Below are 15,934 nucleotides of genomic sequence, written 5' to 3'. Positions count from 1 at the left end.
TGTTTTTTAATTTCTCTCAAGTTTTGGTGTATCCCATATGGTGTGTGTGTGTGTGTGTGTATGTGTGTGTGTGTGTGTGTGTGCGCGCGCGCATATATGCATTTGTATCTATATATGTTGATCACTCTATATATGTTGATCACTTATCTAGTACAGGCTACTTGGTTATTGTTTTTTCATTTCTCTCAAGTTTTGGTGTATCCCATATGGAGTTATGTTATGACATTGGCATGCCTGACACAAAGCTTGTGGTAATTTTGACTGTGCTTTTGTCTAAATGATATTATCCTTGTTTCTCAATAATTTTGGTCTTGAGCATTATTTTCTAGTACGTTGTCCTTCCTTCTTTACTTACTTTCAGTTCTAAAAGAAAGTACTGAATTTGTGCGATCATTTGTAATTGAGCTGGTGCTAAAATTGATTGATCTTATCAAATTGCAGACTCAATCTCAGGATGTTGGGTACAAAGCTGCTTCATACATAGATTGTGCAGGAGGGGAAAGATACAGTTCATGTAATCTCAATCAAGTCAAGCTGGGGTTCTTAGTTTAGTTTATGTTTTCTCCTCTACTAGGTATATTGATTACAACAAGCTGAAGGAGAAGGCAAATGTAATTTGTGTGAATATTTGGGAAATACTTCCTTTTCATATCAATTTACTGAATTCATTTTATATATGGTGGGGTTTGAATTAATTTTATATAATTTGTAACAATTAGACAACAAGAATGAATGAAAAGAATTGTCCAAGATGTTATAGCACAATAGTAAAAACTCAATGTGTAGTCGCATAAATACATTTAATTGTTAGTCTTCATCACACTTTTTGCCAAAAGAACTGTCGTATGTATACAATAGTCACAATGGATACAAATAAAAACTGTCGTCTGAATAACAGTCACACAACGGTTATAAACAAAAACGACTTCTGAATTGCAATCACACAACAGATTCTTAAGTTGCCCATTGTCTGAATAACATTCACACAATAGTTAATGTTGTCGACAGCCTGTCGACATGGATGTCGAGTTCTTCAGACGACGGTTCTCTAAATCATGTTTTATCAGACGGCAGCGAGATATACAACAGTCAGTTCTGTATCAGACGACAGTTTTTAGCCGTTGTCTGATTCAATTTTTGTACTAGTTATGAGAGCTTGGTACAAAATTGCTTCTTGAAAACCCAGAACACAAATAATTAAAGGAGGGAAATGTTACCTCAGAAACTTTATGATTGGGATAGTCCAAACTACATCATCAGATCCGGATAGACATGCTCCTGCAATAGCACTCCACTTCTACACATTCAATATATGAATAAAATTCAATTAGTTGGTTTAAAAAGAAAATAGAATACGAGAAATAATGCCATTTCCATGTATTATGTACCATATTTGCAATTTAGACAACATTGCTACGAGAACCAACCAAATGAAAAGAAAGTTAAAAGTATTATGCAATCAATAAAGAAATTATGTACCCAATTTACATACCGCACTCATCTATCCAATTCCAACAGCATTACTTCCAAAATAATAAAAGAACTAAAGAAAAAGTCAATAAAAAAACTAAAGAAAAAGCTAAGCAGCAGCCAGCAAGTACACAAGTGAAGACTTACAGTTTTCCCACCATCTTGGTCTAGAAAAAGCTAGGCAGCAAGCACTTTTGTATACATCATCAGTTTCAAAAGCAATCTGGGATTTTTTTCTATACAACACAACCATACAAATTTGTTTAGACCCCAATTCTCTGCATAATCTAGTTAGATTCCAAATTAACAGTCTACTTACATTTGTACTCCTTTTTTTTCTTTCAAAGGAAAGGGTAGAAAACACAAATAACGACTCAAGCAGAGTTAATAAGGAGAATGAACGATATTTTCAAGTTGTAGATACCTGCAATGAAGACAACCACATGCTTTTCAGAATCATGATTTTTGATCTGCTTGCAAATCGTATACTTGACTAGCTTTATCATACAACCAGCAAACAGACAAGTTTCTTAGGAAATTAAGTTTGAATCCAGTTTAGCTCATCATCATCATAAACTTTGCTAAACAGACTATGAACTAGATTAGGATGTACCAACTGTTGTGCAATGATATTCAATCCTTGAGGTCACAGGATCCAAGTTCTGCAGATAAACATAACCAAAAGAATGCAAATTATCGATCAAATCTAGACAACTAGTCTACACAATCAAACATTGAGTCTTCCAATATTGATTGAGAATAGGTGAAGCAAGCTTTCCAAACACATATTAAGAAAAACATAACAAAGATTCAGTTTGACAATCAAAACAGAAGAACAAGTATCAAGATCAATAATTCAACTTAAACAAGTCAACCATCAAAGGGACTGCAAAATCAACCAGGGTAAGAAAAAGCAACCAAATTTCTTCAATGATTTACTATTGAAAGAGAAACAGAGCATATTAAACACAATCACGTCATCAAAAAGAACAACTACTGATAATTATCTATATTTTCTATGAACATTTACAGACCCACCTAGAAATTACTGCAAACTGATTGAATATGAAGCTTTTTACCTTAGACAGTGAGGTCATAAATTGAATATCACCAGTTGCATCATTCCTGAATGGCAGTTAACAGAAGTCTTACTTAAAACCCAAAGACTACTAGAGTTAGAAAACCAGAAAATTTACACACACACACACACATATATAGTACCTGCAAGCTTGGGATGAACTGAAATCCGAAAGCTGATTGATATGGTCTTCATGATCTTGGCAATGTCGATGACGTCAACAAGGGTGTCGTCCTTGACTTATCTAAACAAGCCTACAGAACAAGCAACTTGTAACTACCTCAACAACAAAGCATTAATGTAGACTTCGAATTTAAAAGCATAATGAAGAAAATAAAACAATAGAAAATTACTCATAAGTGTCACTTTAAAACTTTAATTAGCCATAAGGCCACCAAATTTTTTTGTACACATAAGGCCACTTCCATCTTCAAGTTATTTCGTCGATGACAATTCTACCCCTCTACAAACAAAACAGAGAGACGGTTTCTTCGTCCCTCTCTCCCCCATACCCGTAACCACAAACCTTTATCAGGAGCTCTTGGACCACCGGAGCTAACTACCGCCGGGAGAGAGAGATCAAGCCTCTCCACTGTTCGAATTGGTCGTCGGGCTGCCGGGAGAGAGTGATTGAGCCTCTCCACAGTTCGAATTCATTGTCGAGATCTCTGATGCAGGCCGGGCCGGAGGCGGTGTGCGTCACCGGAGGGAATGGCTTCATCGACCATCGTCAGAGTCTCCTCCATCTTCTGCAGCGGCCAGATCGTCATCTTTGTCGTCCACAAGATCTGGTATGTGAGTGCTGGTTGTGGATCTGGTATGCGAGTTGAGGTCATGGATCTGGAGCTAGGCTCCGACGATCTGGAGCTACTATCACCTTCTTCAAATTCGAATCGAAAATTCAAACGCTCTCTCGATTTCTGCAAATTGGTTCTGAGTTTCTTTCTTCCCCTAGGTCTGTGGGCTTAGTACTCCGGTGAGTTCTCTCCTTTTCGTTCTTATCGTATCGATTTTCAGTTTGATGTAGAAAAAATCAAATCTTTGTTGTTCTGCTTTTAGTCTAAATTTTTGTTTCTATAAATTCTTCTAAATCTGATCAGATGATATGGAGATTAGAATTTTGTTCTGAAACTATATAGAATTTTGTTATAGTGGTTTTTCAACAAGCTGATAGTAGTTTTCTATGTCTCTGTTAGTATCTTTTTAAGCTGATGTTAGTAGCTTTTGTTATAATGGCTTTTTAGCACATTGACAGTAGGTTTCTATATCTATTGTAATAGATTTTCACAACTATGATAGTAGATTTTGGTGATGGTGAAAGTAGCTTTTGTTACTGGTGATGGTGACAGTAGCCATTTGTTGCTGGTGAGAGTATCATTTTGTGTCCGTGACAGTAGCTTTTGTTAATGGTGTTAGTAGCTTTTGATTTTTGGGAGCATATCTCTTATTGATAACAGTAGCTTTTGTTGTTGGTGACAGTAGCTTTTGTGACCTCACCAGAGATCCGCTGGAAGTTGGCCGGAGGTCGGCTGGAGAGGAGAGAGAGAATGGTTGTTGACTTTTTACTCTAGTGGCATTTATGTAAATATGTTAGTTTTTATATCCAAAATATAACACCGTTTTAAATCTAGTGGCCTTATGAGGGAAAAAATTAGTTGGTGGCCTTATGACTAAAAAAACATTCAAAGATGCACTTATATGTAATTAACTCATAAAACAAACCTGTGACAAATCAATGAATCGGACTTGGCTAACGGCGATCTTCGAGAACCCTAGAATAGCCGAGTTAAGGAACTCGACGGCAATCGATGAATATGACCACCAGCTTGGCTGACGGTGATCTTCGAGAACCTAAGAATAGCCGAGTTAAGGAACTCGACGGCGATCGACGAATCTGACCGCCGGCTTGGCTGACAAATCAACTAATTGGACCACCGCCTTGGCCGCCAGACAAAGTGATTACTTTGAGGGGCGAGAGAGAGAGAGAGAGAGAGAGAGAGAGAGAAAGTTACTGAAGTTGAGTGTTTGAGTTGCTGAAGGGAGGTTGTGTTCGGGAGAGGAAGTGAGGAACTAAAGAATGATAATCATGAGGCTATTTATATGGCTTCGGTTCATTAGGATTTCTGACTTAAGACACAAAACGACGTCGTTTTCACTTAATCCGGTTCGGTTCGGTTTTGAGCGGTTTTTGACCCCTGAAAACTGAAAACCGAACCGAACCGGTTAGATTCAGTTTGGTTTTTCTTATTTCGGTGCGGTTTTTTTCTGCTTCAGTTCGGCTTTCGGCTCGGTTTTTTTTTGTTTTCGGTTTTTGGTTTCGCGAACCCACCCCTAATTTCTACTCTGTTGGATAAATATTAGGGCTCTAGTTTAGGAGTTTACTACAGTGCTTTTCATTTAATTTCTGGGTCTACTCAGATTGTTGTCATTATCCTTCAAGAGTGTTTGTAGAGTTTCTGGTTTATCTGTTTCTCACATCTAAGCTCTTCTGTGTTGATTTGGTTAAACCATTCTCACTTTGACAACTAGTACCATCTTGTTCTTGCATCACTTATCAGAAACTAAATTTTATCAATTAGCCAAACCAATAAAATAAAAAGTAAACGCATATATATCATACAAGAAATACACTAAATAAGGGACCAACCATATCAAAACTTCAGTTTTCTGTCATTTAGAGATGAGGGTATTGCATAATTTTTGTGGGGGAAACTATGCTTTGATACCAATACGTTGTGACAAAACTCCTCTATAAATATTTTCCTTCCCGATTCGTATCTTGTTTTCTATAAATGAAATGTTAAAAATGTCTTTGATTCTTTGATTATGCTAGGTAATACCGTAATAAGACTTTACATTATGCTTGAATGTTTCCGTGGGTATTATCAGGTTCTTTACATATGATGAATTCAGGTACCCGAATAATATGAGTCAATAAAATTTGAATAAGCAACATTGTCTCTTCTATAACAGACTTGGTTGGGGTAGTAGTGCTATTGTCTCTCTGAAATGTACGTTTACTTGCCTAGTTGTCTGTAATGAAACTTTTCTTTTATTCCTGTTTTTTAATGTCACTTGACATTGTGTACTTGTTAGCAAAACTGAATTAGTCCATTGTTAATTGCTACATTTGATCAATTTGGCAACCTGGAGGCGATTTCAAGCTGTTGAGTAGCTTGAAAGCTTTGTGGGTCGCAGAGTTATAGAGAGAAGTACAGAAGCAAAGGAGCTAGCTAGATCAATAAGAAAATTAGAATGAGTGGAGGTGGCATGGAAGCGGTGTCGTCTAGGCCACAAGAGGCGAATGGCCAGCACAAGAGGAAGTTTGCTATGGGAACTTTCCTGTGGTCCAACTAGTCCCTTTGCTGTTGTTCTTGTAGCTAGTATAAGAGATAATACTTTTGTTAGACGACTTTGATAATTGTTTTTCACTTAGTATGGTAATTGATTTGTTACTGATGTCTACGTAGCTAGTTAAAGTGTGATGTTTGGTACTGATATATGGGTTTTGCTGAGCTTGGTATGTGTATTTTATTCGATTAACAAACTTGATTCTTAGTTTCATTCAAAAAAAAAAAAGGGGTTTGTGGGTCCACTTGGCATACCAAACCAGGCATTAGAGAAAGAGTTCATTTCTTACCTGAGAAGTGGTCTGATCCTATGCCAATATATAAACAAATATTCAATATGTTCATGGATATAGTTTAGCTTTGATCTAATAGATTTTGATGGTTTACCTTTATTCCCAAAAGAAAGTTATTAGGCGTTAACAATGAACTAATTTCATTGTTCAAGTCACTGTCAATGCCTAGACAAGTTGCTGTTATGTATATGTCACTAACCATATCACTGTCAATTCCTGAGCAAGTCACTGGCCAAATTACTGGTCATGTCACATTCATGAACATATCACTGTCAATTTCTGAACTGGCTAACTTACTGGCATGTCACTAGAAATTTCTGGCCAAGTCACTGACCATGTCACTGTCAATCCATGTCCAAGTCACTATTAACCTCATGTCACAAACAAAGTCATTGGCCAAGTCACTGTTAACCTCAAGTCACAGACAAAGTCATTGTTAACCTTAAGCCACTGGCCATGTCACTGTTATGAACATGTTACTGACTATGTCATTGTCAATCCATTAACAGGTCACTGACCAAGTCACTGTTAATCTTAAGTCACCGGCTATGTCACTGGCTATGTCACAGTCATGAACATGTCAATCCCTAGCTATGTCACTAGCCAAGTTATCTGCCATGTTACAATTATGAACATATTATTGTCAATCCTCGACCAAGTCATTGTTAACCTCAAGTCACTGACTATATATGTTACAGTTACTCCCTAGCCAAGTCACCGGCAAAGTCATTGCCCAAGTTACTAGCTATGTCACTGGCCATGTTACAGTTATGAACATGTCACAGTAAATCCCTGGTCAAGTCATTGTTCAGCTCAAGTCACCGACAAAGTCACTAGCCAAGTCACTGTTAACCTAAAGTCACTAGCTATGTCACTGGCCAAGATAGTGACCATGTCACAGTTATGAACATGTCATTGACCATGTCACTGTCAATTCCTAGCCAAGTTACTATTAACCTCAAGTCACCAGCAAAGTCACTAGCTATATCATTGGCCATGTTACGGTTATGAACATGTCACTGTTAAGCTCAAGTCATCGGCAAAGTCACTAACCATGTCACCGTCAATTCCTGGACATATCACTATTAAACTCAAGTCACTGGCAAAATTACTAGCCAAGTCACTGGCTATGTCACCGGCCAAGTTATAGTTATGAACATGTCACAGTCAACTACTCATCAAGTCACTAACCATGTCACTGGCTAAGTTATAGTTATGAACATATCACAGTCAATCCCTGGTCAAGTCACCGTTAAGCTTAAGTCACTGACTATGTCGCTGTTATGAACATGTCACAGTCAATCCCTGGTTAAGTCGCTGTTAAGCTCAAGTCACCGACAAAGTTACTGGCAAAGTCACTATTAACCTTAAGTCACTGGTTATCTCATTGACCTAGTTTCTAGCCATGTCATAGTTATGAACATGTCATTGACCTTGCCACTGTCAATCCCTGGCCAAGTCACTATTAACCTCAAGTCACCGGCAAAGCCACTGGCCAAGTCACTATTAACCTCAAACCACTAGCCAAGTCACTATTGACCATACCTCAAGTTAATGGTCATATCACTGTCATGAACATGTCACTGTTAATCCTAGCTAAGTCACTGTCAATCATATGTCACTATCACATGTCATTTTCCAAATCACTATCAATCACATCTCGCTTGCCAAGTCACTGTCAATCACATGTCGCTTGCTAAGTCACTGTCAATCACATGACACTGGCCAGTGAAGTCTCTAGTCCCTAGTTAGTGAGGTCACTGGAAAAGTCACTGTTAACCTTAAGTCACTAGTTATGTCATTGACCATGATACTGTCAATCTATGGCTAAGTCACTGTTAACTTCAAGTTACCAGGAAAGTCACTAACCATGGCTCTTAGGAGTGGTGTATCCAATTTGCCCATCAGTTCCTTACCAGGATGTCCTTACTTTGGCTTAGGAATGGATTTCAAGTTTTTGACCACTTTTTGATGACATATTCACATCTTAACCGTTTATTTTTTAGTTCATAATGTATAGATCATCTGTGCAAAATTTCAGCCAAATTAATGATCGTTAAAGTATTCAAAACTGCAATTTACAATAATGAACACGAACGGTTCCGGTTCGACAGATTCGGTTTGTTCATTGGTTTAATCGAGTTCGATACCTTAACGATCATCAATTTGGCTGAAAATTTGCAGAAGTGATATATACATTAGGACCTAAAAACTAAGTAGTTAGGATGTGAATATGTGATTGAAAAATGGTCAAAAGCTGAAAATCCGTTCTTAAGGCTAAGGTAAGGATATCCTTACCTGAGAAGGACTCTGTGTGTGTGTGTGTAAGAAGGTAAATTTAAACCAAAACACACAAACAGCATCTTAAGCAAATCTCTTGCAGCTCAATTCAACATCAAGGCTCTTCCAAAATTATAAACTTCATAATCACTTTCATATTTTCTTTTATTACCTAAAGACAACAAATATGTAAATTTGACTAGAACCAAGATTGCTTCTTCAACAAATTCCTTGCTACTGAACGCAGCAGCAAGTCTCTTCCTACAATAATTCTGCCATCCCCCAAGTCAATCCAAAGAAGTCAACTTCAATTCCACATGCAAAGGCTAATAGTCACTAAAGAATGATCAGAATACCTCTTAGAATAAACTCCATTAGCCAAGGCACTTGATGTTTTAGGAAGCTCATTACTCTTTCCAATAATCATGTTTAAGCTGCCCAGGCTGACTTTTGATGTTTTGATCGGTGACTTTTCTTTTGCCTCAGATGGCTTGCCATCTACTTCTATGCTACCAGGTGTGTTACCCTGCATGCAATTTGCAAGTTGAGATTGATCAACTCAAATAGACATAGTAATTGTCTATAAGAAGCAAACCACAATGTGAAAACCACTCACAGAAGCCTCTACGATCCCATTTGGCGAGGGCATAGCAAAAGGGACGGATTGTGCCTACCGCCTAGTAACACTAATGGGAAGAAGTAAACCTTAAAGAAGTTGCGAAACTCTTCCACGGACTTCAGTGTATATGAAACCATGCTTGAACCCGTTCCCTACCACATTATCAAGTTCACATATTCAACACGGTAGCGCTGGGCACAAAATCAAAAATGGGCACAAAACCGCCCGACCCGAGTCGAAAATCCGGTCCAGTTAACCGACCCGATTGAAAAGAGCGGGAAAATGCAGTGGACCGAGCCGATCCGAATTGATGCGATGCGGGTACGGTGTCGGGTTTTAGACCGACCGAAAAAACCGACCCGACCGAATTTGAATAATATATATATCTCATTTATTTTTATTAGTTGTTTATTTCCTATTCGTCTATATATATGCTTAAGATAGACCTTACCATAGAGAATCCTATGGGTAAATAAAACCTCAAAACATGAAACCCTAGTTGTCATTTGCGACAAGCTCTCTTAACACAGCCGCTCTCGGCCTCTCTAGGCTTATCCGGGTTTCAGCTCAGTTCTTTGGTGAGTTTTCGAAAACAAATCTCTTTTCTATAATGCTTCTCTCTTTAGTCTTTAGTGTGATGCACTCACGCCACTCCCTCTCTCTCTCTCTTTCAGATCTGAAGCCCCAGAAGCCCTTGATTCAGCTACTCTGTTGAGAAATACCACCACAGGTGAGATCTCTGTTGCACTAATCTGTTCTAATTTTTGAAGATCTGTTGTTCTTGTATGCATGTGGGTTTTATCTCTGTGATTTGTATACTGGATTAGGTTGTGATTTTGTATACTGGATTATCTCTGTAAAAATGTATACTGGATTAGCTTTGTTGTTCATGTTGACTCCATGTTGACCTGAATGTGTGGGTTTGATTGTCTGTTGTGCTTTGACTTGGTACTAGTTGTAGTTATTGAACTTTTTGTGTAGTTTGGTTGATTTTGAGTGATCTGTGCTTGGATCTGTAGTGTCGTTTGTTTACCAAATGCAGTTCGGGAGCCTCTGTAGTTTTTATACTTCGATTAAAATTTATGGGTTTCGACTATCAATTTCTAACTTGGTTTGTTTGAGCTGGTTCAGATGATGGAAGGGAATTCAAACACTGTGACACCTACTCCCACAAGCGTAGAGGCTGCATCAAGCATAGGGACTTCAATACCCTCATTCCCTGCTTCGGAAATAAGCCCTACTGCTGCTGCTGCAATTGTTTCGGTTCCACCTGGTCCTGCTGCCATTGTCCCAGGTCAACCCACCGACTCTACTGCTGGTACCGATGCTCTTGGACTGGAATCAACATCGAAGAGGAAGAACAAGTCCGTCGCTTGGGAGCATTTCACAAAGATGAAGAATCTAGATGGGACTCCGATGGCCAAACCCCGAGCGAAGTGCAACTATTGCCCCCAGACTTATGCCTGCCACTCCAAGTCTAATGGGACATCAAGCATGAAAACCCATCTGCTTTATCAGTGCAAGAAGTGTCCGCTGTACATACCTGCTAAGAAACAGAGGTACTTGAATTTTGATAGCATTGAAAATGGGGGTAATGTTGTGGCTGTTCAGTATGATCCGGATAGGTCTAGGCTTTTGCTTGCTAAGATGATTATTAGAGATGAATTGCCTTTTAGTCATGTTGAGGGGGAGGGTTTTAAGGAATTCATGCGGGTGACAGTACCTAAGTTTCATTTGCCTTCTCGTAGAACCATTGCTAGGGATATATGGGATTTGTATCAAAATGAAAAAATGCTCTTAAAAATATCTTGGCCACTTATGGACAGCGAGTTTCCCTCACCACCGACACTTGGACTTCGATCCAAAATGTCAATTACATGGTCTTAACTGCTCATTTCATTTAGGGGTCATCATGGGCCGGGCTAGGGCCGGCCCTACCCTAAATTTTAGGGCTTAGGGTATGGTCGGGCAGGGCCTAGTCAAAGTCAACAAAATTTAGGGCCGGGTAGGGTAGGGCTGAGGCTTAAATATGCTAACCCTTACCCGCCCGGAAAGCCCGAGTCACTAGGGCCAAAAAGGCGGGGTCAGGCCGGCCTTCCAAATAGGGCCAAATAGGGCCGAAATGGGCCTAAAAGGGCTTTAATTTGTTTAACAAAAAGAAATACATTATTCTTTTTTCCTTAAAATGTGGCTCTATGGTCATATAGGCAATATAAGACTCATTGTTTTTTGTTGATCATATTTAATATATATATATATATATATATTGAGATTAACTTATAAGTTATAACATTTATAAATATTAGTTAATGAGGTTATATTTAATTAACTATCTCTCTAAATCTCTAAATTAATTTTTATTTAACAAAGGAAACAAGAATTAAAGAAAATAAAGCTTAGGAAATCAATTACCAAAAAAGAGATAAGTTATATGCTATAGAAAAAAGAGAAATTTATTTTTAAAATAGAAAAAATAGAAAATATTAGGGCTTAAATGGGCGGGCCTAGAGGACCGGGCCGGGGTTGGCCCTAACGGGCTCAAACGGGTAGGGCCGAAGGGCCGGGCCGGGTTTCAATTGCATGGCCCTTACCCTACCCTATTTGAGAAAGGGTCGGGCCGGCCCGCCCTAATGCAAGGGCCGGGTAGGGCTTCGGCCCTATGGGCCGGGCGGGCTTAGGGCCGAAGGGCCAAATGATGACCCCTAATTTCATGGATGACCAATGGACTCTCCATAAGAGAATCCTAAGCTTTGCGGTAATTCCTAATCACAAGGGTAAAACCATTGGGAAACTTGTTGAGTCATGTCTTATAGGTTGGGGAATAGAGAAAGTGTTTACAATTGTTGTTGACAATGCTTCTCCAAATCAAGTGGCACTTGATTATATGAGGGAGAAAATAAGGAATTGGAATGCGTTGGTGTTAGATGGTGCGTTTTTGCACATGAGATGTTGCTGCCACATCCTTAACTTAATTGTTAAGGATGGCATGGAGGAGTTGGATTGTAGTATTGATGGGATTAGGAATTGTGTTAAGTATATAAGGTCTTCACCTGCTAGGTTAGAAAGGTTTCGGAAGTGTGCTGCTCAAGAAAAGATCTAGAGCAAGGGTGGGATAGTGCCATTGGATGTCTGCACTAGGTGGAATTCCACCTATTTCATGCTAGACATTGCTGTGAAGTTTAAGAAAGCATTTATGAGAATGGAAGATGAAGATTCTCAGTTTGAGAGTTACTTCCATGAAAGGGTTGGTGGGAAAAAAAGGGAGGGGCCTCCGAATAGTGCTGATTGGGAGAAAACAGCTAGGTTAGTCAAGTTTCTGAAAATCTTCTATGATGCCACTCTCCAATTCAGTGGTACCAAGTGTGTGACTGCAAATCAGCCTCTATTATGGATGTGTACAATTGTTGCTGAGTTAGACAAGTGCGTGAAAAGTGAAGATCCTCTAATGGTGAGCATAGGAACATCGATGAAGAAAAAATTCGACAAATACTGGAAAAAGTTAGAAGACATGAACAAAATCTTATTGATTGCAGTTGTCACTACTAGAATAATGCTAATAGACATCATGTCATAGACATCGGTTAGGATTTGAGGCAATGTAAAAAAAATTTCTAACATCGGTTCTTAAAAATCCGATTTCTATCTGTACATTAACATCGTTTCTAATAGTTAACCGATGTCTACATTTTTTTTTCAAAATTTTGAAAAACGCGGAAAATGACTAAGTTACAAAATTTTCAACGCGGGGGAACAAAATTTCAATTCCCCAACACTTAATCATATTGACTGCCTCGACATTTTTTCATTCTCAAACCCTACCCACCACAACACAGCACTCGACCTCCTCTTCCTCATCCTCCGCCTCCAACCAGCACCCAACTACTCTCCGCCTCGGCCTCCGTCTCCACTCTCCTCCTTCTCTACCTCCGTCTCCGTTCTCCTCCTTCTCCTCCTCCGACACACCTCTTCTCTCATCTCTCTTCTCAAATCCACCAATGATGCAGTCCATGCCGGAGCTCCGCCTTGTTCCCTCGTCGAGCCCACCATGGAAGATAAGACCTAACATTCAAGACAAGGCTCGCCATCGATTCAGGTATTGGATTATTGGGTCTCACTCGATTTTGCATTAAATTGTTTTCAATTGCTTCTGGGTTGGTTAATTTCTTAGTTAATTTTTGTCTAATCCTATGTATCAATCTATATCTATGTGTGTACCTATTTTGGGGGTTACTTCAGGTTTGTTGAGTGGATGGATTGTTGCTGTTCCGGGACTGAAATTACTCTCAAGATGTTGGATATGAAGACCATCTTCTTTTTCCTTGTAGGAATACCTTGTTACAGCATCCAAGAACCAGATCTTGTATGTCTTCTTCAGTTCCCCTAGACTCCGGGTATGTTTACTTATTTTTGTTTATCTTTGTTCCCCTCAATCCTAGTCTTTTGAGATAGTGTGGCATGTTATGCTATCAGTGTTGATCTAGACTAATGATGTATACACATGTGAATTGGATTGACAATTTAGCAATATATGTCATGGATCAATCTGGGATGGATCTTTGAAATTTGTGAGTGAGTTCTTGAATGTGGGAGTGGGTGATGAGTGTTTCAGATATTTGAATGGGTTTTGTGAGAGATTTCGAGAACGTGGATGAGGCATTTGGTAGTAGAGACATTCAATTGAGTTGGGTTGATGTGAGGTATGAATTGGAGTGTGGTGAGAATGAGGCTGGATTGAAAAGTGGTTTTTTTGAAAGGGGGATTAGCTCCTCTGATTCAATTGAGTCTTGGAATATCAGATGTTATGGGGATGCCTTTGGAGTGCAAGTTTTGTGATCTTGAGTTGGCTGAGTTGAAAATGTTGCCTAGAAGTAGAGCTGATGATGGCTTGTTTTCCGTGGAAAGCATGAAGTCGCAAACAAGAGGTCATGAGGTGAAGAGGCTGTTCTGGGGAAGTGTTGGCAATGGAGTGTCGAAGATTCAGGTTAAGGCTTTGCACATGTCCCTTCTGTCCAAAATTCTGGTTCTGAAAGGCTTGCACATGTCCCTTCTGTGCTATCAACATTAGCAGAAAATTCATTTCTATTTGAACTTCTTTCTTCTTATTATTGTGTTTTAAATTTAACATATCACTCAAGTTAGATAAAGAAAGGAAATGGAGACTAGGTGTCTGAGTTTGCTAATTTCTAGATTCTTATGTTTTCATGTTCTTATATGTACAATTGAAAGTTTGGCAAAACTGTTTTAAGGAGTTGGTGTCTTCACCCTTTCTGTCAGTTTCAACTACAGTACTTGCAGTCCTTAGAATCGTTGGCTAGTTCTCTTGTACAATCACTACAATCTTACTAACTTTGTATTATTTTAAATATGAATAAGTGGCAATGATGTATTATTTGTATGTCATAGGACTTCTGCTACTATGCCAATACGATCTTTTTGGTTGACCTTCTTCTATATCCAAGGAATGAAAAGTTTTTCATGGTTTGTTTCTCATTTGCTGAGGTAAGCAACAATTTCAGTTACTTTTCTTTTTGAGGGAGTAATTATTCACTTGTCAATTGCTGACTGTTTAAAATGCCTCTGCAGGGGCCATTAGCATGGGCACTGATTGTTTGGCGTTGTAGCTTGGTTTTTAGTTCACTTGAAAAATTAGTCAGTGTCCTGATACATCTTTTACCTGGTGAGCTGGTCCTTTCTTTATATACCTCTGAAACAAACTTCTAGTACCTCTGAAACAAATTTCTAGTAAATTTTTTTTTCTACAAAACTTGTGTTAAGCAGTCCCACAGGTTCTGTAGCATGTGTGGTATCTCTGGACATATATGAGATCGAAGAGAGCTTCCATTATGGTGGATAGCTAGTTATAAGGAATTTGTGATGGATATTATCGTTGGATCTTCTCATATAGAAATTCAAACTTATGATCAACTGTCTTGTTTTGATGATGATCAACCCTCATGGGTCAAGTGTATGTTAGATAAGATGTGGTGATCTGTTATGTTCATGCCCCTGAAAATATTGTATTTTTTGTTTCAGGGTTGGTTTTCTTCACTATTTGATGGTGGGATCCAGCAACATTTGCAGCCATGCATCCTGAAGGATCTTCTGCCAGAGCTTCTTGGCCTTATGTAGAAAGCAAAACTTATCTGTGGACATGGTTGTTTGTGGTGCCCCTGGTCGCATACTCCCTCTGGCAGCTTTTGTATTTTCTCATTGTCAACGTTTTACGCCGACAAAGGCTGTTAAGGGATCCTGAAGTGATGACTTCTTACAGGTCCAATCTCTCACAGTCCTCATTCCCTGCGTTTTGGTTCATGTCCTTTCTTTCACCTTTATCTGATTATTTCATTCTTGACAGAGAACTCTCGAAGAAGGCGCAAAAAGCAAACAATTTGTGGTGGCGCTTAAGCGGTTTGCTTGGGGATCAAAATCGATTGTTTATGTACATTGTTCAAATTGTCAGATAGCACAGAACTCTTGGATGGCTGCTAATGTTGATAATCCCAATGTTAGCTCATCACAATTAATCTTGGTCTACCTGCCGATTGGATTTTCTGCAACATTTATTTTACTGTTCAGATCTCTGTTAACAGTTGGTTTGGGTCTTGAGGCATCAAGGGCTTTATTTTCTCAGCTACTAAACTCTCTATTTCATGCACCCATGTCTTTCTATGACTCAACGCCCCTGGGAAGGATACTAAGTCGGGTATGCATTTTAACTAGAAACTTTAATTATAGACTGAGGACTTAAAAAGGACCTAATTGTTTTATGTACTGCATTTTGATTGTTTAGCTTTCATCTGATCCAAGTATCGTAGATCTTGATATTCCATTCAGCCTTGTCTTT

The 15,934-nt window shown here is 38.9% G+C and overlaps 1 protein-coding gene across 2 annotated transcripts; it reads left to right on the top strand.

Annotated features, from left to right (window-relative positions):
• The first annotated feature begins 12,879 nt into the window (after positions 1-12,879).
• Positions 12,880-15,463, top strand: LOC112173185 (glycerophosphocholine acyltransferase 1-like). 2 transcript variants are annotated; one of them, XM_024310766.2, is made up of 7 exons: positions 12,880-13,183; positions 13,416-13,481; positions 13,887-14,071; positions 14,494-14,589; positions 14,674-14,767; positions 15,124-15,361; positions 15,446-15,463. In XM_024310766.2, the coding sequence occupies exons 3-6, from the start codon at positions 13,892-13,894 to the stop codon at positions 15,144-15,146; spliced, it is 393 nt and encodes a 130-aa protein (XP_024166534.1). In that variant the 5' UTR covers positions 12,880-13,183; positions 13,416-13,481; positions 13,887-13,891; the 3' UTR covers positions 15,147-15,361; positions 15,446-15,463. The 2 variants fall into 2 exon arrangements, with proteins under 2 accessions (XP_024166534.1, XP_040365216.1); XM_040509282.1 differs by lacking the exons at positions 15,124-15,361; positions 15,446-15,463 and having other exon boundaries at positions 14,674-14,908.
• The last annotated feature ends 471 nt before the right edge of the window (positions 15,464-15,934 follow it).

This window comes from Rosa chinensis, chromosome 6, assembly GCF_002994745.2.
Source record: "Rosa chinensis cultivar Old Blush chromosome 6, RchiOBHm-V2, whole genome shotgun sequence".
Classification (NCBI taxonomy): domain Eukaryota; kingdom Viridiplantae; phylum Streptophyta; class Magnoliopsida; order Rosales; family Rosaceae; genus Rosa; species Rosa chinensis.
The sequence above is the reverse complement of the archived record's forward strand: the minus strand, read 5'-3'. Positions and strand labels throughout refer to the sequence as shown.